The following is a 26710-nucleotide window of genomic DNA, read 5'->3' on the forward strand; positions in this document are numbered from 1 at the left end:
ATGTCATCAGCCTCTGTCCCCTGATGGATTATATCCTCTGTTCACTTCAATCTCCACCAAGATGAGGCTCAGTCACAAATTAGTTTTGTCCAAGTCAGACACACCAGGGAACACCATTCTCTACGCCCTTGTGATGGTGTTTTTGTGCTTTTTAATCCTACCAGTTCTGCTTGGTCTAAGTGAACAGCATTCCAGTGACATCCTTAAGGTGTGACTCAGTTTCTTTAGCTTAGACATTCAGTTTTCACATACTTTTATGGCCCCCTTGAGGGACCTTCTGAAAACAGTGCCTTATTCCCTATATAATCCAAGGAGAGGAGGTGCTTACATCTAAGGCCACAGCACCTTGGTGGGCTGAAGGCTGCTCTGAGTGTCTCTGCCTCTCTCCCACATGTTCATCTGCAGACAGGCATGCAGGACATGTACTGCCAGGGTCCCAGTGTGGTGGATGTGCTGATGAAGATGCCTCTATCACAACCCCTCATCCCACCTGTTGCCTGTTTTACAGCACTCCAACCAATTTCCACATTGCCCATTCTGTTTTAACACAAACTAATGTCATGACTGCTAGGAAAGACAGACACAGACTGTCTGGGTAGGGATTTCAGACCAGAGAAGGAAAATTAAAAATGCAAAATAGAAAAGCAGATGGCATAAGCTTCATTAAAATAATATCTCATCTCCTGGGAATGCCAGGAGGATCTGTTGCCTTCCAGTAGATGTGGTGCCCTGAGATTTACACTTGGGGATTATTTTGTTCCTCTCTCACTCTCCTTATCATAACTCTCCTCTGTTTTCAAAAGGCTTGTGGTATGTGCTCCATCTGGATATGGCTCCTAATAAGGATGTGCTGGAGACATCTCCTAAGCACTAATGTACACCCAGCCCCCAACCCTTGCTGTCAGGAGTCTCCTTATCAATGATCTGAAAGAAAGAAAGAAGCAAAGCTGAGCATTGCAGCTCTGGATAGAAAGACAAAGTGGGAGTGCTAGAAAAGTCACAAATACATAATGTGGATACAGTATCAATAAAGGTTTAAAACCATGACCTGTGTGAACTCAGAGATCTTATTTCCCCTTGCTGCAAGGTTCTTTTCTTGATGTGGCCCTACCATCAAGCACTGTTCCATTTATGAGCCAGGCACAACCTTTAGGAAGTCACCAGAAATACAAGACACCTGTGAAGTTTTTCCTGTATCTAATTGACCCCCCTCAAGCAAACATGTAGCCAAATGTATTTATTTATAGGGGAAGGAACCACCAAGGAAAAGACCACTCAAGCAGCAGGATAAATCTGCGTGCAGTATGCGCAGTTTTCACGCTCTTTCTGTCACACTTCAATCACTGCAGCGTCTGGAAGCAAAAGTTGTATTCATGCTGGGTTGGTATTTAATTGAGCTCACTTGAACCAAGCTTCCAGCAAGCACATACGACAGATTTACACATGAATCTTTGCAAACTGAAAAATGACATTTATCAACCTTCCATCAGAACATTTGACATTTGAACAATTGATTCTGATTTAACAGTGAAAAATGCTACCATCCATATGGAAAACCGGCAATAGGATTAAGCCCCTAGTTGCTACAATCCCCAACAATGGCTTTGCCAGATAAGCTATTAAAAATTTATGTACCACTTTAACTTTTTCTAGCCTTAAAGAGATTTAAAAACAATCCTGACAAATTCAATGCAGAAGGGACAAAAAAATCTAGTCAGAGGAATGGGGGCCAGAGCTGGGAGATGCAGTGATTAAGCTTCTAGAAAATCGAAGAGACTGGGCAGATTTTCAGAATAAGAGCAGCAGGAGCTGTTGTGGATTAAAGGCATGTTACACTGGCCGCAGACAATACTATTAGTCTCATTTTGCCTCAGATAGCCTAGAGCTCATCTGAGTGTGGCTAAGAGTAGATAGCTGGTCCAAGTGCCACTAGGTATGTGTTCACTTCACTAAAGAGGAACACTGTTTTCACAGAGATGTGTTGGAGCAGACTTCTCTCTGGAGACAAGGCAGGAAGATGCTTGGCATCCTTCAGGGCAATTTCTCTTCAGCAGGTAGGTTTCACCCCCTAGTATCTTCATAAGCATACTGTGGTCAGCACTGAGTTCACTTGGCAGAAAGACCAGCGGGAAAGGAGGTCCTGGCAACAGTGTGCCTCTACTACAAAAACTGTTCAAACACTTCCAGTACCTTCCTTCAATTCTTTATGCTACTCAGTACTGGCTAAATAAAAGAGAATGTTTCCTGTGTGGAAAAGCAGACGTTCTGGCAGAAAGAGCTAATCATTCTCCTCTATCTGATTCCTGGAAAAAAGCTGGTAAGTTCTGCAGAAGTGTGATTGTGGCCTGTCTTCATGTGTTAGTCCATTTCAGTAACAGTAACCTTACATTCAACTGATGTAGTCATTCCCAGTTGATAAGTTTCAGCTTACAGAATAGTGAGTTTCTCCGGTCTTATTTTTCTCATTTCTATTATTCCAGTTTTCATGTTTTTTTTCTCTATGACATTTCTGAGTCTTTTTTGTATTTATTCCTCCCAAATACGCTCTACTAAATTTTCTTTGCCAACCCCTGCTTTTTATGTAGGAGTCATTAATGAACATATACACAAAATGACTGTTGGAGAACTTAATTAGTAATGTCCTTTCTTCTGATACTTTCTCCTTCAACACTACCTGATGTGTATTGACTTCCCAAGTTTCTCATTCTGTCAGCTTTATTAATAATATTGAGATTGGTTAAGGACCTACCTCAAAGTGCTCTTCCATTGAATCTGTATGAATTGAACTTCTTTATCCTGAATTCAAATCTATTTTCAATGATCTGATCTCCTAGAATGGTGTCATGACTTACCAAAGCCAAATCTAAAAACGTACAATTTCCTGTCAGGATAGTGAATCTCAGGAGGATATTTTTATTGCCTAGAAAGTCAAGAATATTGCAGACTTACCAATAATAGCATCAATTGCTCTCTAACCTGTTTTCTGGCGTTAAATTATCCAAAACAACTACTGCAGTAGTAATTATCTGTCTAGTAACATTAAAGAACTCTATTGGCAGCGAAAAAGGATCCTGGTGGCATATGGCATGCTGGCAGTAATAATCTTTTACCAAACTATGAATTGTGCTGTCATTAACACACTGCTGCTCCCTGCCTTTTCCTGAAAAGCAGTCACTGTTTCAGAGTATTCATGGCTTGCATAACCACCCTCAATCAGCAGCATCCTCTCAACATCACTTGTTTTGATGTGAAGGACAGCCAGGGGACTCCTTCATACTCCTACTGGGAAATTTTTCACATTTAGATTTCCATTTTTATAGCAAAAAGCACACTGTTCCTTTGGCTTGTCTGTCATCAGGTTCTTAAAGCTGTGTGGCTAAACAGCCGCTCAGGTTTTGGAGGCAGGACAGGCATGTGTGGATTGCTCCTGTAACCATTAGCCTTGAAAGGAAGCAGTGTCTTATAGTAACAGGATGATTCTGCTTCCAGAATTACAAAATATTGCTCAGATGTAGATGAGTATTTGTGTGGGAACCCTTACAGACTGAAAAGTTCTTCATCTCACAGTAATGCAGCTCTTTTTCCGGTAGTGTCTTAACTCCCTGATCCTTTCCCTTTTGTTGCAACTATTCTGTCTTCGCTTCTTTTTACAGTCCCTCCATAGTATCTTCATTCTTTATTTGGCCAAGCCTTGATCTCAGCTTATAAAAAATCTGTAGGTTTAAAAGAACTATGCCTTGCTTTTAAGGCATTGCTTCCTTTCTTTACCACATCCATGGATACAGGGGCTTTACATGTTTGTAGGTCAGTTCCCTGAATCACAGCAGCAGAATCACAAAGATAAAACTGCTCTGTGAGCTGTTTGAGCCTTGATGGCATGCTCAGCCACATTCACGGAGATCTGCATATGATCCTGTCTTTCAGGCCTTGGATTCAGCCTTTTCACCCTCCATCAGCACAGACTCACCTAATTTCACTTGAAGTGGAGATGGCTTATAGTTCATGGCTACAGTCTCTCCCTCCCTCGTATCACAATCTCTATCCGAAATAGCTGCAGCTGTTGGATCCTGTTAAGAAAGAACAGAAACAAAACAGAAAGGTTTAGCTGATAGTTCTGCAGCTTCTTCTCTGAGTGGCTATTAGGCGACTCAACTCCCTTCGCATTCAGAAAGAGCAAAGAACATGCCAGCGTTTTGAACACTGGGACCCAGGGGCAAAACACAGAACTTTGCAAGCACATTTATTATGTTAAAAGTACCTCTGGAATGCCAAATTTCAACATCAGGCTTACATGATGGATGATACTGGGAATATAACGTGGATGGCGGGTCACTAGTTCAAATTCAGCCTGAGCTGGCAGTAGTCCCAAATAATTTTCACATGATGACTCCTTGGGGTGTTGTATGAAACATATTTACAGTTTCAGATTAATTCCAAGTAGACTACTCAACTTCAAACTTAAAACTAAAAAGTTTGAGACCAGGTCTGTGTGGAAGTCCAGCCTGGAAGGACTGAGGACTACATGGGTAGGGGAATTCAATTTCTGCTCCCTCTTGGGAGGCTATTTCATGGTGGACAGGAAAGATATGTCAGCACAGTACCTTTCATTGTCACTAAAATTTTCCCCCTGGAAAACCAATCTCCCAAAACACTTTCTGCTCCTGCCTACTGGCAGACAACCTGTATTGAAGTCTATGGTACAGCACATCAAAGAACTTGAGAGAGAAAGAAACTACTAACTCAGACAGTTCTACCACTGATAAAAACAACTGAAGTCCTTTCACACCAAACTGCAAACCTGTTGCAACTCTCTCCACTTAGCACCATAGTGCAAATTAAAACTAGTTTTCAAACATGTTCTTACTCCCATCTAGAAGACAGAAATTAAATTGAACATGCACATAGATATATGTGTATGTAAATTTGGGTATATCACAGTTAGAGATGGACAGGCAAAGCAAAAATTCAGTATTAGGTCAAATACATGAACAAACCATTACTTGTGAAAAATCACACAAGGCATTATAAATTAAATACTAGAATACTACTCCAAACTATTGAATTGATATTGTCTCTCTCTCTCAGTTTCTGGAGTTTTTATTTTGTATACAATTGCATGTAAAAAGCAACTCATCATTTGGCACTGACACCTGTATGCAAAGCAGAGTCACTGAGTTTCAAAGTAAGGTTACATCGCTCTTCCTCTCAGTAAAAAAACCTATCACTTGTTGAGCCACTCAGTGCATATTAGTGCTTTTAATACACCGTGTTTAGGAGATAAAATATAATTTTTGAATTAGGCTCTAGCTTGGTGGAAACTGGTTAAATAACATATGCAGGGTAATAACATTTTAAGAAAATCCTGCTCCTTTGCACTACCCAGCAGACCTTGACAGTACTTAAAACAGATGGTGTGTACAAGACCTCACATGCAAGGACAATGCTGATCAAAAGACAATTTCTTCTGCTTTCCTCTAACACAGCCACTGTCGCAGTTTCCCTCTAATGTAGCAGTTTAGTGACTAGGTAAAAAGGAAAGAGAAGGTTGCAAACCAAAAAAACAGCCTCCAGGAGAACATTTAGGCATAAATCACAGATAAGTTCATGTGGTATCCTTGGAACATGAATCTAGCGTCAAACATGCCCAGATGAAGGGAATAGATCAGAATCCAAGCTGCAGGAAAGAATCATCAGGGTGTGGCCTCTCACCCTTCAGGGGAAGGGAGCACCCAAGATTTGTAGATGCTTGTGGACAAAAGGAATGTCAAAAGTTAGAGGGTCCACAAAATATTACAAAGTAGATTACACACTTGTCATGGAAATTGGTACATTTGTTCTTAGCCTCCTATTAAACACCCAACAGAGGTTTTAGGATAAAGGAGGGAGGTGAAAGGAAAGGGAGAAAGAGATGAATTAAAGAGAGAAAGAAAGAAAGAAAGAGAGAAAGAGAGAAAGAGAAAGAGAGAAAGAGAGAAAGAGAGAAAGAGAGAAAGAGAGAAAGAGAGAAAGAAAGAAAGAAAGAAAGAAAGAAAGAAAGAAAGAAAGAAAGAAAGAAAGAAAGAAAGAAAGAAAGAAAGAAAGAAAGAAAGAAAGAAAGAAAGAAAGAAAGAAAGAAAAAGAAAGAGGGGGAGAGAGAGAGAGATAGATCAGCAGTCCTGACTCCATTGCTAATGCCGATGATGGGGTGTTCAGGGTCCTGGGGTGCACACACAGCGTCCTGGGCTTTGTGGGGGTACCTTTTTCTAGATAAGTTTCCCTGTACTGGAGGTAAATTTCTCCCTTTCTGTGTAATTTAGTTGCTGTGGAAATGGACTGGAGGCTTCAGGGTATTTGGTGGTATCCTCCTACATGCCTGCTTCTTGACCTCATTCCTACATTTGTGCTGTGTTGTATTGTGCTAATCTCCAGGAGCCAGGATAAGGATGTTTGTCCAGAAAAGTGCTGCTGTACTTCCATGTGGCCTCTTCTCCAGCCCTATTCTATTCAGTGTTCTATTACTAACAATCCTTGGCTGTTACTACCAACAATCCTTGGTTGGCTCCAAAGCCATCCAGCTATCACTGTTTGAGATATTCACATTGAGCTCCCTTATCTTTGGACTTCTACACATGGGAACATCAAGATAACACAAAGGACATGTCTGTCAGACATGCCAGAATGCTCTCCAAGAGGGATGTCCAAATGGTGCTAAGTGGCACCATTTGAGTCCAGGCTTCCTGGATGAGTACCTTTTCTTTGCCAATCTGGGAAAAAGGCAGGACACAGCCATTTCTAAGGAACATGACTCCAAGACCTGCATGCTTCCTAGTTGCTACCAAACACAATAAGGAAGCCCTGTGAGCCTCAATCTGCTGGCTGCAGGAAGGCATGGGAGTAGACATATTATGTGAACTGACATAGTGTGATGGCACTGTCTCCTGTGCTGGTGCAGTCCAGCAGAGAGTACACTGAGTTCAAAGCCAGAAGTCCACATGGCAGAGAAAGGGTCTGGCCATTCCTAGAGTAGCCCAGGTTCACATTGTTAACATCATGCTAAAACTCTAAATCCAAACCAGCCCTTTCCTTTTGTGGCGAACTGATGTGCTCATAGTAGCTTTACCTTTGCAGGCAACCTGACCATGACAGGAGACATCCATTTGCATTAACAGAGAGAGGGGAGAAATGTTCTGAGGTGCCTTTGAAGATTTGAACTTTGAGCCTGGACCAGTGAACTCAGCTGGAGAAACCTCAAAAATGGGCTTTAGACCAAACACACAGAAAAGGCTTCCTAGGCCTCCCGAGAAAACCAAGATGATTTTCAAGGAGTGATTATTCTCGTTCTGTCTAAGACACTCATCTTAAAAGGACATGAATCTGTCCTTGGAGAAGTTTTTCCTTCTCCCCACAGTCTAGAGAGAAGGCTTGGCAGCTGGTAGGGCTTCTGACACTGGAGGTGGAAATGATGCAGAACATGGTAGCAGAGTCAGCCCTAGGAATTCTTCCCAAAGGTTTGGCATGACACTTTTCAGTGCCAGCAGCACATTACAGCTGCACAAGAGATCGACAGCTTGAACAGAGGGATCACAAACATCATCACTGTGGGTGACCACCACTGCATGCATGGGCCAGGCCCACTCCCTCCAGAGAGTAAAATGGATTTGAGAGGAAACCCAGCTGGGCCACGGACAGTGTTCCCAGTTCCAGCAGCTATCTATCCCTGGCCCAGGAGTGGCAAGACACTATCATATTTCCCATCAATCACTTCACAGACATTCTGCAGCAACTCACAGGACTCCATAGTAACAATGCCCACTGTGAAAACAGCAGCATTCCCACGCCAGCTCGGCTGGAGCTATCTCTGCACAAATGCACTCTGCTTCTGTGCATACTGAATGGATGCAGTTCTCTTGCTACAGCTCAACTGCCAGAGAAACGTTTACTTGACTGATTAGCCTTTTGCTAGTGAATGCCTAAGAGCACCCTGAGATTCAACACAGGCTTTTCTATTGGAATTCACTTGGCAATTTTTTTCTTTTTCACAAGCCTCCCTACAGCAATACACACAGCTCCGCCCCCAACATCAAAATCTCTGTTACACGGTGTGACTGGTCCCAGGACAGATGATGCTCACTCTTTTTGTTCACTGAGGACAACACAACACTCCCAAACAAAAGGCAAGTGCTGAGAAGTGCCTGCAGGGACTTTAGATGGCTAAAGATATTTAATATATTTAAGGGATATTTTATTGTTCCTGAGGCTTCTGTATGTCTTCATTCCTAAGGAAAATATATATTCAATCAGGGCACTGCATGAACATTTGGCTGGGGCCAGAGTTTAATCAAAGTTTTCTCCCCACATGCTCACAGCTTAATTGGGCATGCACAAGCACAGCATTTGAACGGTGGGGAGTTTTCTTACTAGATTGTTTGTTTCTATAGGCTTGACATAAAGGATCTTGAAAACTGCCCTCCTGCTAGGAGCAGCCATGTCCCACAGTGTGTATACCATGTGCCATTTCTGAACATAAGAAATTAGTTCCAGTGAACCTTTGTGGAGCAGGAGTGCTGAATCATCAGTATGCAGGAGCACAGACAGAAGGTGAAAACACTTTAAACTGAAATCCGGGGTTTAAGGAAGATAGCATGCTTAGCAGGTTTTTTTATTTTTTTCTCTTTTAAATCACTTTCCATTTTGCAGTACTTAAGAAAGCATCAGCTCAATAGCCTCTTACTCTTATTATCTACCCCTCCCAATAACCCACACTGACTGTGGGGTAGGGAATAGCCCCAAATGATGGAGCTGGGTGCTTGGTACAAACTCACCCTGGTAGCACCTGGGAAAAGAGAGCTTTCCATGCCTTCCATCACAGTCAACACTTCTGACCCCTTGCAAGCTTAAAAAGGCCCCAGTTTCCACTCTGCAAATCCTCAGAGACCCCAGTGCATGTGAAAGGGAATGGACACACACAATTTCTTTGGTCTTCAGTGGCACCTTGAAAACATATGCGTAACTTGAGAAGTCTTTATTTGGCCCTCCTTCTAAAAATCAGCCATATTTACACCTCTTATGAAAATGTTCTCCACTTTGCCATCTGTGGGAAATGGATCACCAATGCAGCTCTGCTGCTTTTTTTTTTGGATAAAAGCAGAGGGGTAGAATTGCCTTCATCCTCTAATCTCAAGGAAAGATCCAGTATACAGGGCTTGACCATCACTTCTCTCCATAACACACAGGCTTCTATCTGACCACCATCAGTTGTATCAGTATGAGCCAACTGATCAAGAATATCAACCAGCTAACTTGTCTCTCTGCAGTACCCACCAATGATATACTTGTGTCTTCTGTCCTACTTAAAAGATGCTGGAAGTCTCAGTACCAACAACACATGAGTGACTGCTTACAGCGAATGCTTGCAGCTCAGCAGACATCTGCTTTCTGAAGCTGCCCATGTGGATTGCATACTGCACACAAATGCTAACAGGAAAGGACAAGTCCAAATGTTTTGTTTCTTTCCTACATCAAACACTGAGTCTGAAAAATGGACAGATGTTCTGTGTATGGAGGGTTGACTTAGTGAGCAGAAAAACAAGAGAGAAACCACACAACCTGAATACAGGGGTTATATTTGGGTCAATAAGAAGTTTCTGTAATTCCAGTGTTGTCATTCAGACTCTTGGGCTAGAACATTGTGCTGCTAATAAATATTTATACCTTCAGTCTGTGCCCTGGGGAACAGAAAGTGCTATGCTGTTGGCAGATTCTCTCTGCCTCAAGCAGTACCATGCCAGGTATTCCTGAGAAATCTGGCTATAGAAAGCTTCTGGGAAATGAACTCTGATGCGCACAGGTAGGTATGTAAAATCTCACACTGTGTTGGACAGCAGACCTCTGTAGCCCTATATATCTGTAGCTCTATATATCACTACAATATAGACATAAAGTATCTATGAACATAAATTGACAAAAAACCCCACCAGGAACAAAAAGATTGAAAACCAAGATGTGTACAATTTGATGTCAATGCAAGAAATATCATAAAGGAAAGGCTCAAATTTGCAGGGGATCAGATTTATATAGAGGATGAATCAAACCCAATGTATGGACAAACAATGGCCAGTAATAATAGCATGTTTGGCAATAGAAAGGAAAGAGTCACAGGGTTATATGCAGCAGGAATGGAACCAAAAAGCCTCACAAAAAACTCTCTCATGATTTCATCCTCAGGCCTCAGCTTAACTGATTTCTTCAGTGGGCTGCAGCTCACATAATGGGCTTCAGTTTTGGAGCCCATTTTTTCAAGGGAGATGTAATCTCCTTATCATTCCTATGGATAAAAGCTAGAAGCTACAACCACCCCAGAACAGTAGAAGAATGGGATTACTCAGAGAAGAAAGGGGAAGACTAAGGAAGAATATTATAGCTGTCTTCAGTTACAGAAAGAGCCACCAGGGAGAAAAAGAGGACTGTTTTTTTTCATGTTTCTCATAATGAGAATAAGAAATTATTATCTTAAATTGCAGTAGGATTATAAGGAAGTATCATAAAAAACTGCAGAGGTAAGGCTAAGGAGACATACATTTGCCTGATGAAGTTGTGGCATTGTTGCTGCAAACCCAGGTTAGAAACTGATGTCACACAGAAAGCCAACAGAGCTGATCTGGTTTTCAGGCTGACTGATCTTGATTTGGTGCAAACTGTGAAGATCCCTGGTCTTTTTAGGTCCCTTTCCCCATCTGTCTTAACAGAAGAACTTCCTTCTGTGCCAGACTTATTTAGTCAGAACACCAGTCAACCCTGGAAGAGATGTTCTCCAAGTTCCCCTACCCACTGCCAAGGACCATGGCTGACCTCCACCTTCTCTCTGGGAGAGCTGATGAAAACAATCTTTTTCCTAAGTCTCACATGTTGAAGGGACTCTAGAATCACAAAGGGGTCCAGAGCAGAGGGCTCCTAGGAAGACATGATTGTCACTTTTCATCAACATGTGCACTCCTCCAGATCCAGAGCAGTAACTGTTCATCTCAGCATACCCACCCTCCCTGTACTAAAGTCAAAATAAATGACATTTTGGCAACACAGTGACTGATGTACTGAAAAATATTCCGATAGCTACTGACTCCATTTCAACAAAGCAATAAACAACAACTGTTTATTGACTTTCTACTAGCTCTGCCAATGCACCACTTACAACATTGCTGTTTTTCTTTTCTGGGCAAATACTGAACAGATCTTGTTTAACAAATTAGGCCTGCAATATCCACTACAAGATCCAGATTTTGAACCTGATTAGTTTATAATTGTAAGACAAATTGGTGTTTGAAACCATTTTATATCAGCAACTGAGAAGCCAGCAGCATTAATATTGCTGCAAGATTAAAACCTTTAGTCTTATTAATTAAACTGAACCAGCACGTCACTAAAATGACTTTTTGCTGTGTACACCTGCAGTTGGGGTAGCTCAGCTCACTGACAGGTAGCCAGGAGTTCAGACCATTGCTTTGCTTCAAATGGGGGCAGAAGAGAAGTGCCAGTCTCCCTGTGGCTGCTGCAGTGCCGATGCTGAAATGCCCCCCGGAACCTTGGCCACAAAGGCTCTGCCCGACTGCCACATCCAGGCTGAACAAAATGCAGCAAACAGAAAGGCATAAGCTGTGGAAAGGGAACAAGATGTTTCAGTGATCTGTTTTCCTAATCAAGAATGACACTTGCAGCACAGGGAAGAAACTTTTTTTTTAGATGATGGTGTATGACTAATCCTGGGAGTCTACAGTAGCAGAGGAAGCACCAATGCAGTAACTAGACCAAATACTTTGGGAAAGCATTTGAGGGACAAACAAGAAAAACGGGAGTAATTACATGATTTCTGTTAGATTTCCCTCTGAGAAACCAGCAGCCCAAGCAGCCTCCAGCCCTTTCCTTTCAATCATGATAGAATATATTTAACACCGTATTTCCCTCCAGGCTCTTTCACACACATAAGCCATCTCTATTACCACTTGCATTTATAAGTTTGGTATCTTCTGCTAGCTTTACATGACTTAAATTGGATCATTAACATTGCAAATTAGAGAAATGCCACACTGCATTCCACACTGCCTGCAGCACTTACCAAGTGGCATGCAATAGCTATTAAAACCAGCTATTAACTGAGGTGTGTATTCAGGACAATTCAGTACCAAAATAATTCCTTCCTTGTAAAGGATATCTACGTGAAGATATTACACCTTTCCTTTTGTGCCTCTGATTATACAGCCACAGCTCTGAGGTGCAACATAAGTATTCAAGGCGCAAAAGCATCACAGATTCCTTGGTAGCTATTGTAAGAGTCAGTTTAGCAACTGGCATCTGGCCAAACCAGGATCATAAAAAACCCCATACAACTTTACAACTGCTTTTTAAACCTCAACTCTTGAGGGGAGATACCCTTAAAATGATTAAGAAATTGAGCAATGTGTCAGAGCCAAGGTCACAGTGTGTTTGGAGAACAGAGGCAGGAACAGGAGCCCAGGCCCTTGGCTGCATGTTGCAGTTGAATCCTACGGAAAACCACACAGCCCCAATGCAGTCTGCAAGGGAGCATGGCAGGTTCTTGTAGTGACTGAATTTGTGCCCATCAGTTGTTGTCGAGAGCTTATTTCAGATCTGTGTCCCATCTTTACTTCTTCAAGTCTTTAACAGAGCCTCACCAAGAGGAACAGCCTGTTTTCAAAAAGAGAGCTGTTTTCTACTGCAAATGAAAAGTTTCAGAGACTCTCCTGCATAGTGAAGGACATCTGTGCTTCCTTCCCATGGACAACTCCAGGGAACTATGCTTCCTTCCAGCGGACAACTCTAATGCCTAGAGAAACTGGCTGAGGAAGTGCAAGACAAGTGGACCCTACTACTGAAATGCCATTATTGTCGGCATATACAGAATGGTTTATGGATCCCCTCCATGCACAGGTAGGCTACCCCAGCTGTACATGAAAGACAAAATCAATGTTTGGCTGAATGAAACACAAGAAATTTGGGTTCGTTCTAGCAGATACTGCAGAAGTGACATATTCTGACAAAAAAAGACCTGGTGCAATACAAATTACACCAGGAGAGCCCTGTTGCAGTGACGTTAATTCCCGCCAATGTCCTGGAGACCGGATAATTGCTGCCACAGGCCATTGATTGGATCCAGCATGGCAAACACAATGTTATTAAGCTTTTACAATCTCTGGCTGTAAGAACAATAGCCGGAAAAGCAGGGATGGCTCCACATCCACCCCTTTCAACAGACCAAGGGCTCTAATCAGTGGTTCAATGTCACAGCTATTAAAAGCATAAATCTCGGGTCACCTGTTCTTTTCCAGTTGGTTTGGGTTTTGTTTTTGTAAGGCACTGATTTTTACATGTTCACTTTCTGTACAAGTGTGATGAATGAGGTCTTGCTTTTCACTTCTGGAATACCCCTGGCACCTTTAATCTAATCCCTCAGATCCTTTTCTGAGTTGTTTGATTGCTTCTTCTGTTGACTCCTTCTCCGAGAATAATTTTTCATTCTGCCTGTCTCCTGCACCTAGTAAACCCCCCATCTTACAGAGAGCAAGGGTGTCTGGCTCTGCAGGCTCTCTGACTGTGGTCTCAACCCAGGAAAGGAGACAGGTTGTCAGCAGGATACAAAAAAAGCCCCGAAGAAGCACTGTGGGGTCCCTCCACTCTGGAATGGAGGCTCTGTAGGGAAGCAATTACAGCACCAAGCCTTTGAGAGTTCAAGAAGCATGTGGACAATGCTCTCAGGCACAGGGTGTAACTTCTGGGCTTGTCTTGAGCAAATCCAGGAGTTGGACTCCATGGTCCCTGTGGGTCCCTACTAACGCAGAATGTTCTAGGATTCTCAAGAGATTTATCAGGAATCATAATGGATGCCCACTGGCATTTAAAGCTCTATAATAAATATAAAAATCAAACACTCTTCCAACACAGCCCCAAAGATGTGCAGCAGCCCAGGCCTCCTGCACTAAGCAAACCTGCCACACTGAAGACAGGTGGGCATCTCAGTGGTGGACACCAGCTAGCCTGGACATAGCAGACTCTGACACAGCCCATGCTGTCGCTGGGCTCAGCTTTCCCAGGACGAAGTCCTGAGAGTTCACTTGTCCATACTGCAAAGGTGGATCCCAACAATAAAAAATTGCCAGTTTCTCTGCACTAGTAGAGAAAACAAAGCCACCAAGCTGAGAGTTCAGCAGTCCTTTTCTCTTTAGCACTACACTTTCAACTTGTCCCAAGAGACAGAAAGCTCAACCATGAGATTTCCATATTTATAAGAGAGAGTTTCTGTTTAGCCAAGCTTGCAACAGAAATAACCCTGCAAACAGCAGCAGGAGCAGCAACATGGCAAACACATCTGAGGGGCAGGGATGTGAAAGCCAGGGGAGATCTCATGGCACTCCCTACCTTGGCATGGCTTTCCAGCCCTGCCTGAGAAATTTTGAGGGCACAAATCACTTTGGCTTCTAAAATAAGACCTTGCCTCGGCCCCGCCCCACCCTCCTGTATCTCCGCGACTAATTAGCATCCGGAGGGATACAGATTCTCTTCTGATAAAGCAATGTTTTGCTCCCTTCTCCCCTGGCACATTTGTATTAGAAATATCCTCATTATGTGACTAATCAAGGAAGCTGAGACAAAGGCACAGAAGCCGACTTAAAGGGAAATCACTGATTTTTATAAAAGCGGCTTATAAATTATTCTGTCTCCAAAGGGCAGGGATATTTCCTCCCCTCCCAGTGCTGAAAAAAAAAGCAAAATTGAAGTTCCTGAAGGAAAAAAAAAGTCCATTTTTATTACCAGAAGTGGTGGCTTTTATCATTCCCACTATTTACTGAGCTTGCTCCCAATTCCCTTGGTTACTGCAGGGTTGCAGTCAGTGCACTGCAAAGGTCCTGGAGAGCCTGCCAGCCCTGTGCTGCACACAGGGGCTGGGCTCAGCAAGGTGTCTGACAGCTGCAGCACTGCCTGACACTGTGGACAGCAAGTGACAAGGCTGGTTAGCAGTTCACCACACTGAGTTTAAAAGTCAGCAGCACATGAAAAGTCAGCCAGATCACAAGCCATCCCTTGAGATGGTCTGAGGATATTTTAGCTACATCTTTCAAGTAGCACAGCAGGCTGAGTGAAAACCAGAGCGTATTGAGGTAATCTGTGCTTGGCAGAAGGTCTCTGAAATAAAGGCAAGCAGGCACCATTTGGCAATAGCAGAAGGGCTTTTTAAAGGAATTTGTTTCCCTTCCGTGCTCCCTGGAATGGAGCTGGTGTCCATCCAGCTCCAGCTTGTCTCCTTCACCTCCCGTTGACAGCACCAGAAAGAGATACCAGGCCAGACAGCTTCCGCCTCGCCTCTTTCAAGGCAGCCCCTTTATCAGCTGAAATCAAGCCATCTGTCCCCAGCACCCTTTGAGGAGCAGCAGCAGATTGTGGAGCATGGGAGGATGCACTGCATGATGTGGGAACAGGAGGTCGAGGGAGCTCATTGCATGCACAAAAATCCCAACCAGATCCCTGTTTGAGCTGGGAATGGAGATGAAAAGGTGAACGCACCATCTATGCTCCCTGGGACAGTCTCAGGCACATGCACAGACTCCTGGTCTTTATTCAGGTCCCTCTGGGCTGCTGCTCCGTCTGCTGCTGACACATGGACCAGACACAAGGCCCTGTGCTGGTCCTCCCAAGGCTTTCCTCGAAGGCAGACTGCTATGAAATGTGGCAGGGGGTTGCCTGCTCTGCTTTTTAAGTGTGACTGCCCAAATCTCTGGATTTTGAAGTTTTTTTTTCAGATGCCAAATGTCTACTCTTTGGGGTAAACATCTCTTAGCCTAATTAGAATATGTTCCATATTTGTATATAATTCTAAAAAAATCCCAACTTTTTTCTTTTTCTTTTTTTTTTTCTTTTTGACACATTTGGTCACCTGAGCCCTCCTCTCCAAGTGATATCCCTCTCTGCAGGTACAGCCTGAGCTTGAGGCTGATGAGGGCAGGGGGACTGGCAGGAGGTGAGCAGGGAGGAAAAGCAGGATCTGGAAGTAAGACTAGAGCTGTCTGGAGAAGGTGATGGAAAAAAGAGACTGGATGGATAGCCAGACAGCCAGGAGAGGAAAGAAGAACAGTTGAGTTATGTACCTAGAAGAACAGGTCCAAGAAGAGACGGAAGAGACACAACAGGGACAGCAAAAGGCACCCATGGAGGGTGGAGGACAGCACTGGAGGACACAGCTGCCAGACATCAGTGATATGATGTACCCTCCCAGACAGTGCTCTGCCAAGGCTCACAGACCTGAAGCACAACATCCGACCATTGCTGTTACTTCTCTAGGTGATCCTAGGCTACCTTTGAGTGAAGCTCCAGAAGCCTTCTGGCAATGAACAGATTTAGGAACCTGACTGTGACTTGAATACAGCTAAAGCTGGTTGCATGTAGCAATGTGTTCAGATAGAGCCCAGAGACCTGCTGGTGATGCTGTGTCAGGCCACGTTGGGGTTTTCTTATAGTACATTTTTCTGTTCTAAAACTTTTGGGAACTGACATTCGAAGAAAATAGCAAGGCTAGTTTTCCAAGCTCTCAAATACAGCTACTGCAGCCTAATTTGAGCCCCTGCAGCCTATGTGCTACAACTCAGCCTGTAATGACATGTCCATGTAAACCCCTTCCCTTGGTAGTGCAGCATGGACTGGAGATGAATCAGGGTTACACAAAGAAACAATAGAAGCCCAAGTCTGAGGTTTCTTGCAGAAGCTGCAAGTGATGTTGGGAAAAGTGAACAGACGATTTTGTGATTATACATTGCAGAACTGTCCTAGAGAATTGGGACTTGTATGGTCTCACAAGAAATGTGCCAAGTCTCTAAAACCAGATTTCCCACAAAGGGTCACTAATAAGGTGTCCCTACTTTGCTGGAACACTGTATCAGAGCCCTGCAGTGCGCTATGATGGGTGCTTACAAATGCTACCAAAATTGAGTGGGAGTTGTACTTGCTGCAGGTGAAAATATGTGAATCAGAAGTGGAGGTGGGGGGCAGGAAAGACTCAGGCAATATGTATCCTACACTGAAAACCCCAAATGAATTTCTGGCCTTCATGCATCTGTCTCAAGCCCTTACCTGTGCAGTTACAAGATCATGAGACAGGGAAGGTATTTTGAAAAGACTGGGAGCATCTGGTAATTTCTGGCATTTTTAATACATCCCTACAACTAGCAGCAGGGCTGCAGAGATGAACAAGGATCAGAGAAGTGCTCAGATGTCTTCTGCCATGCTAAATGCCACAGAACAGTCCATAAAGTGTCTTTCTAGGCCATCAGGGGAGTTTTGTTCTTCTGCCTTCTTTTCACCTTGTGTGTGTGTGGCTCTGACATGTCTTTCTGTATCTGAACTGTTTTTCCAGAATTAGCTTGTTAACATCTTCATGCTCTTTGCTCAGTTAATTTTCTCACAAACTTACTCTTTTCCCATTATCATTCAAACTACTGCAATTCAGGGAGAGAGACAGTGTTTCAACTATGTCACACATCCCTGGTCACTGTAAAGAGTCATCCCTCTACCAATCTGTCCTTTCCTCTGTCTTGAAAGCCTATTTGCAAGCTTTCCTGGTTGCATCACCCTGCTGTCTGTGCAGCCATCCTCCACCAAAAACTGGGAGAGTGGAAGATCTCAGTGAAGTAAGAGCTGTTGAAGTAAGGAACTATTATCAGAAATGAGAGCAGCAGCCCCAACCATTACCTTGATCTTATCAAAGGCTTGCCCTCATCCCAAACAAGGGTGCCTGCCCTGGGATGACCTGGTGCTTGGAGAAGTTCCCTTTCCAGAACTAGTATTAAGAGTCCTGCCAGAAATGATGAAAAAAGAATGCCCATTCCTTCTCAAACTGTTTATTTCTACTTCGTTATAGATCCCTGCATCCAGTAATGTGAGTCTTGTACCAGTGGATCCACAAGCTGTAGGGACAGATTTGCAACTCAGCCTCTTGCCCCTCACCCCACTGACTCAGTTTTTGGATCAGTGTCATTCAGACTGACTAAGTCCTTAATACCTAGTGTTTTAAAGCAGGAGTTCAAGTATCTACTAACCCTTTACCTTTTTTTCCCACCTCTTTGATTGCTTTCTTCCCCACAGCATGCCACCAATGCACTGCTTCAAGAAGAAACAATCTCAGTATTTTCACCATTCCATTCTTTCTTGTTAGAGACACTCAAACTCCTCCTGATTCTAAAATACTGTTTTTAGGATGGCTGAGCAGAAACACACACCATGTTCCAGGCAACATACGATTTAAGATGACTTCACAGTTTCTTGCCTGCATTTTAGTCCCCTGAACTTTTGTTTGCCTTTATGTTGCTATCACCACACTGCACAGCTGGCTTCATTCCTGTTCCCTGCAGTGATGCTAAGTTTTTGGGTTTTTTTTCCCGTGTCTCAGCTTTCCTACCTTCCTTTTAATCTTCCATAGTGTTTTTGCAGGAAGTCCGAATCATTTTCCCCTATTTTATATTTGGGAAAACTGAGATCCGGAGAAGTGAAGCGCCTAAACACAAGAGCAGGAGAATTGGGTTCTTCTCCAGGGTTCTGTCCCCTGCAACAAAAGCTCTTCATACAGGCAGTTCTACCAAACACATTGGAGAGCATGCACCAGAAAGCAGTGAGGACCAATATTACACCCCAAAATACACTGCAGGAAGAAAAAAAGTGGTCAGGGGCTGCAGTTCCAGCACTATATTATAGTCCTGAAATATGGTCCCTTCCTGTAAGCATTTTAAATGAAGAAGAAAGTCACATAAATCACCAGTCTCTCATGCCAGACTGTTCATCAGAATTTTTAAATGTTAGTGTCAGTATACAGGCTTGAATCTTAATATCATTTCCAGCAAATTGTTTTTCCAGACTTAGCTTGTGAATGTCTTCATGTTCTTTGCTCAGTAATTTTCTCAGGAACTTGCCCTCTCATATTATCATCCAAACCACTGTAACTCACAGAGAGAGCTGATGTTCCAATTATGTCACATGTCCCTGATCAATGTGAAGAGCCACCTCGCTACCAATTGTCATTCTTGACAATTTCTTCTCCTGATGAGTCTCACTCATATAAGGAGCTTGGAACTAAAACGGGAAAGAGCAACAAGTAATCTTAAAAAGCAAGTTAAAAATGTGCATCTTTTTTCTTAAGGTACCCTCTCAGTTTTGAGCTGCGCACAGCATGTATAGTATCCTGTATATATGTCCCTCCAGAATATACAGAAAAACAGAGACTAGAGAAAGAAAAAATGAAACCTACGAATGGGAACTTCTGGGGCTTCAATTCAGTTTCTAAGCAGCCCATAGAATTAATACAAGTGAAAGCATTAGGAAGACCTTTCACTATCACTGAAGCCTTTTAGCTTAATAAGGACAACTTAGACAGCACATTCAGATACAGGAGAGATGGTTCACATAAAATTTCTATAAGAAAGGTCCACTGAGCCTCGTTCTATCTGCGTGTCTTAACAGCTTTCAATTAACACTGAAGGTAGGCACAGAAACACTTTCAGCTCATTATCCTCTTTTCAAATAGTGGTGGACATAAGATATTTAGCTGAAACAGCCCTTTGTAGATCTTTTAAATTCCATTATCATTAGGATGACAGGCACCCAAAAGAGATATTGTTTTCCTTACTAATAGTTTTATCTTCTGCAGGGTAGAAGCGGCTTTGTGCATTAATTTAAGGTCTGCAATATCTGTGCTGCTGGAAAAATCTATCTGAAATGTAAATCTTCAGAGCAATGATGGATTGAAGCTGAACTCAGGCACTTGACTTATGGAGGCATAAATAGGAACATTACTGGATCAAATATTCATCAGCCTCCCAATGAAATAAAAAATGGTAAATAAACTGAAGTATCTCTGGGTGATCATTCTCATTATCTGGCTATACAACATAACCAGAGAATCGCTAAAGAAAGTTTGTCATTAGCTGTTAATTGAAGGCACTTTCAGAAAGTGCTGCTTAAGCCTTGAAAGATTGACTGTCTTTCCAACCACTACCTAATGTGTATGTTAGAGCTGTATTATAAAGCAGTCTCATTAGGACCCTGCCTCCAGTGCCACAGCTCAGAAAGAACTTCTGATCCTTTAGATGAAATTCACATTTGAAATAGCTCATCTACATACAGCCTAACCCCTGGGCACATCTTCAGCATACTTAACTGCATACAGATCTATCTAAGCTGATGCTCATGTTGTAGAAACACAACACACCTAAGTGCATTGTAATGACACTCAAAAGAGGCAGCAGAGTCCTGGCCCGTGGTGATGTACAATCACATGATGTGCCACCGACATCATAATGATCAGCGTGTAAAAGCCAAGAGCAGCTACCTCAGGGCATGATTTTAGGTTTGCTTGCTCTTTACTGCTCTTCCACATACCTTCTTTTGCTCTTACCATCTTTCTCTCCTTATTTCCAGACCTTTTATTTTCACTCACTAATGAGAGCCTGTTAGTGTTGAAGAGGATCTCCTGTCGACATAATAATTCCTAGATTAGACACCATACTTCCCATGAAGCAGCCAGCCTCTACCTGTAACATGCTCTAACCTGATAAAACGTGAAGGCTTTCAATTTACTTTCAAGTGGATACACTTCCACTTAAACTTTTCTCTGCCTCTACAATTGTTGAGGTAAAAATCCATCTCGTATCTACTTTACCTCCAAAGCAATGTTTTTTGATCTAAGTTATAGGGCCATCTATGGCAACTCAAAATTGGGCATCATCACAAGAGCTGGTGCAAACTGCCTGCAGAACCACTGTTTTAATTGAATGGTGTGATGTGGGGTGATCCTGAGACAGCACACAGGGAGCCTGAGCCCAACAGAACAGGGTCACAGAAAATGAAACAGGGTCATTGCCAGGAAACACCAAAAACAGCTCAAGTGGCTCGCTGATACCAGAGAGATGAACAGTTTAATTGTAATCTGTGTTCCATATAGAATCAGAAAGCACCCAAAGGAGGGCTATGAGGATGGTGAAAGTCTGGAGGGGAAAGCTTTATGAGGAGTGGCTGAGGTCACTTGGTCTGTTCAGCCTGGAGGAGACTGAAGGGGAAGAGCTCATCATAGTCTACAACTTCCTCATGAGGGGAAGCAGAGGGCAGACACTGGTCTTGTTGTTGTGCTCAGGGACAAGACCTGAGTGAATGGCCTGAAGCTGTGTCATGGGAGGTTCAGGTGGGATATCAGGAAAAAAATTCTCACCCCGAGGGTGGCTGGGCACTGGAAAAGGCTCCCCAGGGAAGTGGTCATGGCCCCAAGCCTGAGTTCAAGAAGTGTTTGGACAGTGTTATAAGGCACATGGTGTGACTTTTGGGATGTCCAGTGAATGGCAGGAGTTGGATTCGATGATACCTCTGGTTCTCTTACAACTCAGCTTATTCTATGATTCAGTTTGTACAGCCACTAGAATAAATATCAGATGAGAAGAATGACACTGAAATTGTGTTATGTTTAATCACAGGATAGTGGTGTTCATCTACCCTGTCTCTGTTTTTTATGCTTCCACTTCTGCAGTAGTTGCAAACACTTGAAGCCGAGCAAAAGGCAGCACTGACCAGACACCTGTACTTACACAGAGACATGTAATTTGCTCAGATTTCCCACTTCATTAGAGTTGTGCTACTCCTACAATATGTAAAATCCCAGCAGAATTGATTTGATCAGAAATTCCTATTAAATAGCACAAACAGTACAGTTTAGAGCCATTTGCCCTCAACTCCTCCAAGGGCTTTTCAAATGCTACTCCCCCAATATTATTTAATGGGGCAGGGTTCAGGGAATTTGTGACTGACAGCTTTTGAAGCTTCTAAAACCACCTGTATGGCTGAACTCTAGTTTGAGCTGCTAGTTCTCAGGTCCAGCTTCTACATAAGGCAAATTACAAAGGTAGCTGTGTCCTGCCATCATGCCTATAATAACCCTGAGCTGCTGACAGTGACCCCAAACAATGTGTGGCATCTTAATACACATTAATTAATGCCAAACATTTTCATTTATAACCACGCCCAGCACCTTGTACCCCAACACTCACATAAACATTTTGGTTATCATTCTGTATTTCCATTGCACAGGTACCCAGTTGCATTAGCACACCATGTTGTTTTAACTCCGGACACAAAAAGTACACCAAGTAGAACAGGAGCAAGTATTGTGGTTTGTGCAGAGCCAAGATGTATCTCACAAAAGTGTGTCTGTGTGGAGAGCACAGATGCCGAAGTTGCATCCTTCCTTCACTTCAGTTTAACTCCTCACTGTCTCTACTCCCTGATATATACAGCAACTGCTGCACAGCTTTTCCTGAGGCTGTACATTTCTTCTGAAATGAATATAATTTCCCAAAGGCTTTCAGAACTAGCTTAGGTCTTGCACCAGCTATACAGTTTTCAGGAGGCAATTATCACAGTGAAGGTGTCTTAAGATAGAAGAATGCAGCCCACTAACAACCAGTAATCAGGGCTTCTTACTGAGCCCCTGTCAGGAGGAACTCCTGCTCCTTCTGTCAGTGTGACCCCTTGAGACTCCAATCTGCAGGTGAAGGAAAAAAGAAGAGTTTGGAAAAGAATTTTTCAGTCACACCCCCACAGAGAGTATGAAGTAATAGGGGCAGGTGAACATAGTCTACAACAGTAACTTGAGTCAAGACTTCAGCTACTCAGGCGAGACTACTGCTGCTAATACAAAGCATTCCCCCTTCCAGCATAACCAGCTGCCAGGATGACAAGTCTGACATTCACCCACAAATTGTGACATTTGCTCGCATAATGTTTTTGCATTTCCTCCATCAACAGCACAGTTCATGCTTTTTTCTTGAAATAGGAGGGATATGGCTTTTCTGGAAGAATAGGCTGCTGTAGCATCTCGAAGCTGTGGTGGTCACCTGCCCAGAGAGCCTGAGCAGCAGCTGCACTCCCTGGAAGGAAAGAATAAAGTTGCAATCACGCTACTCCTTGCATACACAAGCATCTCAGTGCCTACTGCTGCAACCACAACTGGCCCTTAAATCCAGGACCCAGCTTTGCGAAGCCACTGCAGCTGGGCTGCGCTGATTCACAGGTGCTACTGGGCGCAGCAAAGGGAGGGAGCTGAAGCATGTCATGTCTTATTCAAGATGACTGTCACAAAAACACCACTGGTGAAAAAAAATAGACTTTGTAAGCACGAGACTCCTACATCTGGTAAAATTTATGAGGTGAGTAAGAGGCTACCTGGCTCTGCCATGTGCAGACTCATCCCTGCTTCAGGAGCAGGCGTTTCAATGTTATCTGAGCAAGCTTTGTATTTTATATGCAAACAATTACATGGTCCAAACACTTGCTCTTCTTTCTGATAAACCTTCCTCAGTTGCAGAAATGGAGGGAAGAAAATGTCAAGGTCTAGACGAAGTGTCTTTCACACAAATACACTCAGTAGGCTCCCTTGTGCAATTGTTTCTAGCTGGAGGAACTTCCTATTTCCATTCAGATGTTTCTAACTGAGAGTGTTGCACCAGCACTGAAAATTAAGAAATGCAAGTCATTACTACTGTCTCCTTGTTTTCAGAAGAAGAAATTTTAAGGGGGGAGGGGCAATACTTCACGGCAGAACTACTACTACTACAGAGTGACACTATACTTACATTGGAATGAAAACAGCAGTCTTACTTAAACCCTCTCAAGATACCAGGATCTAAGAACAGCAAAAAAGCCCCGCCAGGATGGAGGAAGCTGCTTTCATCCCAGCCAGTGTGAGAACCATCTGTTAAGAGATTCACTTATGTTGTTGGAGTAACAATGCCACAGCTGTAGTCCATGAATTAAAAAGAAAACCAAATCTAAAATAATTGTGTGTTTTAGAAGACAGTTAAAGAGACTCTCTTCCTTTTTATTGCATTTCAAAATGATACAAGGAGGGAGATGCCACTGGCAAATTCTTGCTTTTTTTTGGAGAAAAAAGGAAAGCATATCACATTAACCCAAACCTCACCATTGGTCTTCTAAATTTCATAACACAAAGAATTTCAGTTCATACACAGTCTATCCAGTAACACATAATTTGAGACCTGTATTAGGGTATTGGACCCTGTGTGTTAAGTATACCTCCCAAACAAACTACAAATCCATTTGGTACTGAGCACCCTGCCAACAGAGGTGGATGTAAGCAAAACAAAGCATAAGGTTGTTCAATCTCCTCCCAGTAAAAGAAGTGCTGACCTAGAGATCTTCTTTTAGCCAAGTGAAAGTTCCTCTATTTTATCGTTTATTTTAATGACTAGGGCAATCCTCATGCAAACTCGCATCCATTTAAATCTTGTACGAGGACAAGATGTCAGTTTTAAAAATGTCCTGTGCCTAAGCCAACTAATGTAATTCCTGAAGACCCCACTCAAATCATCTCCATTGGCATCTGAAATGCCCCTGGCTCCCAATGCAGCGAGCAGATGAAGAGTCTGTATTCAGACTGCTGGCGCCAGATGTCAACCTCAGCCAGTGTGGTGACTTCTTTACAGCAGCCATGACATGACAAATTTAGACAGTGAGTCTAAAGAAACTCAAAGAGAATTTTCTGCTCTCTTTGCCTGGATGAACTTGGTCTGACTCCTACCTGCTCCTTTTCTCCTGTGTCAGCTGTGACTTTGCCACTCTTGCTTCTGCATGAACACTGTGATGAACCACTGATGGCTGAAGGTGTGCCCCACAGTCTTTAACTAGTACAGTCAGCAAAGAATTTTCATAAAACAGCAAACCTGGACCATAAGGATGCTGCTCTGCATAAGGAAAGGGCTTAAAATCCAAGCACAATTGTGGAACACTTGAATTCTTAATGATAATAACTATTATTCTTTCCTGTACAGAAATCTAATGCCTTTTTTTTTTTTTTGCCTTGCAGATACCAAAAGCATGGCCAAGACTAATGAAATCTTTTCATGAACACTGCCTAATAGATATTGGTAAAGCATAGATAAATTATTTTCCCTCGAAACCAGACTAATGTGGAAAAGCCTGGAAATGTTAAAAAATAATAAACATGAAAACATGTAATAATTACTTCAATTTAAAAAAAAAAACCTGAACTGTTCTGTTTTTAAGAAACTGTCCTTTCAACTTCATGGACTCATAGAAAGTTACTGGATGTACTGGCTGTGCAGCACCATAAATTGTAAAGATCAGGGCTACTGCTCCAGGCTAATGGTGTAGTTTTCCACAGGGTGGTTTTCATGTACAATTCACTTATTGTATCTGGAAGTCTAATTGTAGCCAAGTACATTTTTGGGTTGTTCAAGGTATAATAAAGAAACAAATAGCTTAGAAAGGCAGCTTTAACTTTATAATTAGAAACATTTGCTATTTCAGGTGGCTTCTCCCTAGCATGTTTATAAGTTTCCCAATATACCTTTCAGCATGTTGTAAAAATAAATTATGACAACCACAGAGTGACTCATAGATACAATAAGAAAAAGGAGAGAGGATTCTGGATAAATCTGAGATGCAGAGCACCTGTATGTTCAGAAGCAAGGTGTCTTCTAGTAGAAATAGAGATAGACAAGGAATATCTGCACTTGATTCCCAGAAGGTCCATTAAACTCAAGGCAACAATGGCAATTGAGCCCCATTTCCCCACACATGAGATGAGAATAGTTTATCTGTCCATGTCAGAAAAATGCTGTGCATTGGCAACCACCATCCCACTGTAACCTGGTAGCTACTACCCACTGGAACAGCTAGAGATGCTTCTCCAACCCCTCCATGACCCCAGTTAATACTGACACTCCAGACCCTCCAGTGCTGCTGCAGTGCTGCTGTGACCTCCTTTGGAAGTCACTGGGAGCAGTCTGCAGTGATGGGGACAAGGCAGGCTATCCTGCTGACCCTCCAAGTTACACCAGCAAACTGCTGATGGGGGACAGCCAACACTGTTCCTTTACAGCTAGTTTGGTGAGATCAAGAGCAAAATTAGTAGAAGGCATGTTTCATAACCAATGTTTTTTATATGAGCTCTGGTACGGCAGAATTCAGTCTTTATGAAAATCTGTGGTTTTCTATCCAAAGAGTATTTTAATGTCTCTTGTTTATTATCTTTGCTGAACTGGAAACAAATGTTTTCCACTTTCTCACAAGTTCTCAAACTCCCTAATTTGTCTCTGTGTAAGAGAAATATGAAAATTATGTTAGACACAGAAAACAGTACCTTAAATTTAAAAGGCCCAGAGTCAGTTGTTCCAAGGTTAGTGGAATGGTCGTAAATAAATGGTTGAATGAAAAGATGAATTTTCTCTGACTTTCAGGAATTTAAGAGTTAACTCTTTCCTACTGCTGTCCCTAAAATGGATATCAAGGAACAGTGCTGTGCAGCAAATATTTCTGATTGCTTTATTTTCTGCCCTGTATCATTGCAAGCTATTTTTTCTGTAAAACATACAAGGTTATAACTGCCATTGCAGAATATACAAGTAAACACCAAATATCAAATCTTCTAAAGACTCTCCCTCCTTCCCTCTTTCTAGCATGTTTGGATATTGCTTCAATCATCCTAATGACACGGATGATACAGATAAACTCTCTTTAAGGACATTGGTCACAAATACCCTGTGAACAGTCAAAAAAAGGAGGTCAGGATTCTACTTAAAAAAAGAAAGGAGAGCTGGACATAAGCACAGGACCAGACACCACCTCCTCCAAGTAGTTCTGTGTGTGGCTGCCGAAT

General features: G+C 42.7%; 1 protein-coding gene across 4 annotated transcripts in view; it reads right to left on the reverse strand.

Annotated features, from left to right (window-relative positions):
• FAM219A (family with sequence similarity 219 member A) overlaps positions 1 to 26710 on the reverse strand; it is a 93201-nt gene that overhangs the window by 34911 nt on the left and 31580 nt on the right. For all 4 annotated transcript variants that reach the window (XM_084224753.1, XM_084224752.1, XM_084224751.1 and 1 more), the window contains exon 2: positions 3968 to 4067. In XM_084224753.1, the coding sequence (XP_084080879.1) occupies positions 3968 to 4067 (100 nt within the window). The remainder of the gene's footprint in view (positions 1 to 3967; positions 4068 to 26710) is intronic.

Source organism: Fringilla coelebs (assembly GCF_963513975.1).
Source record: "Fringilla coelebs genome assembly, chromosome: Z".
Classification (NCBI taxonomy): Eukaryota; Metazoa; Chordata; class Aves; order Passeriformes; family Fringillidae; genus Fringilla; species Fringilla coelebs.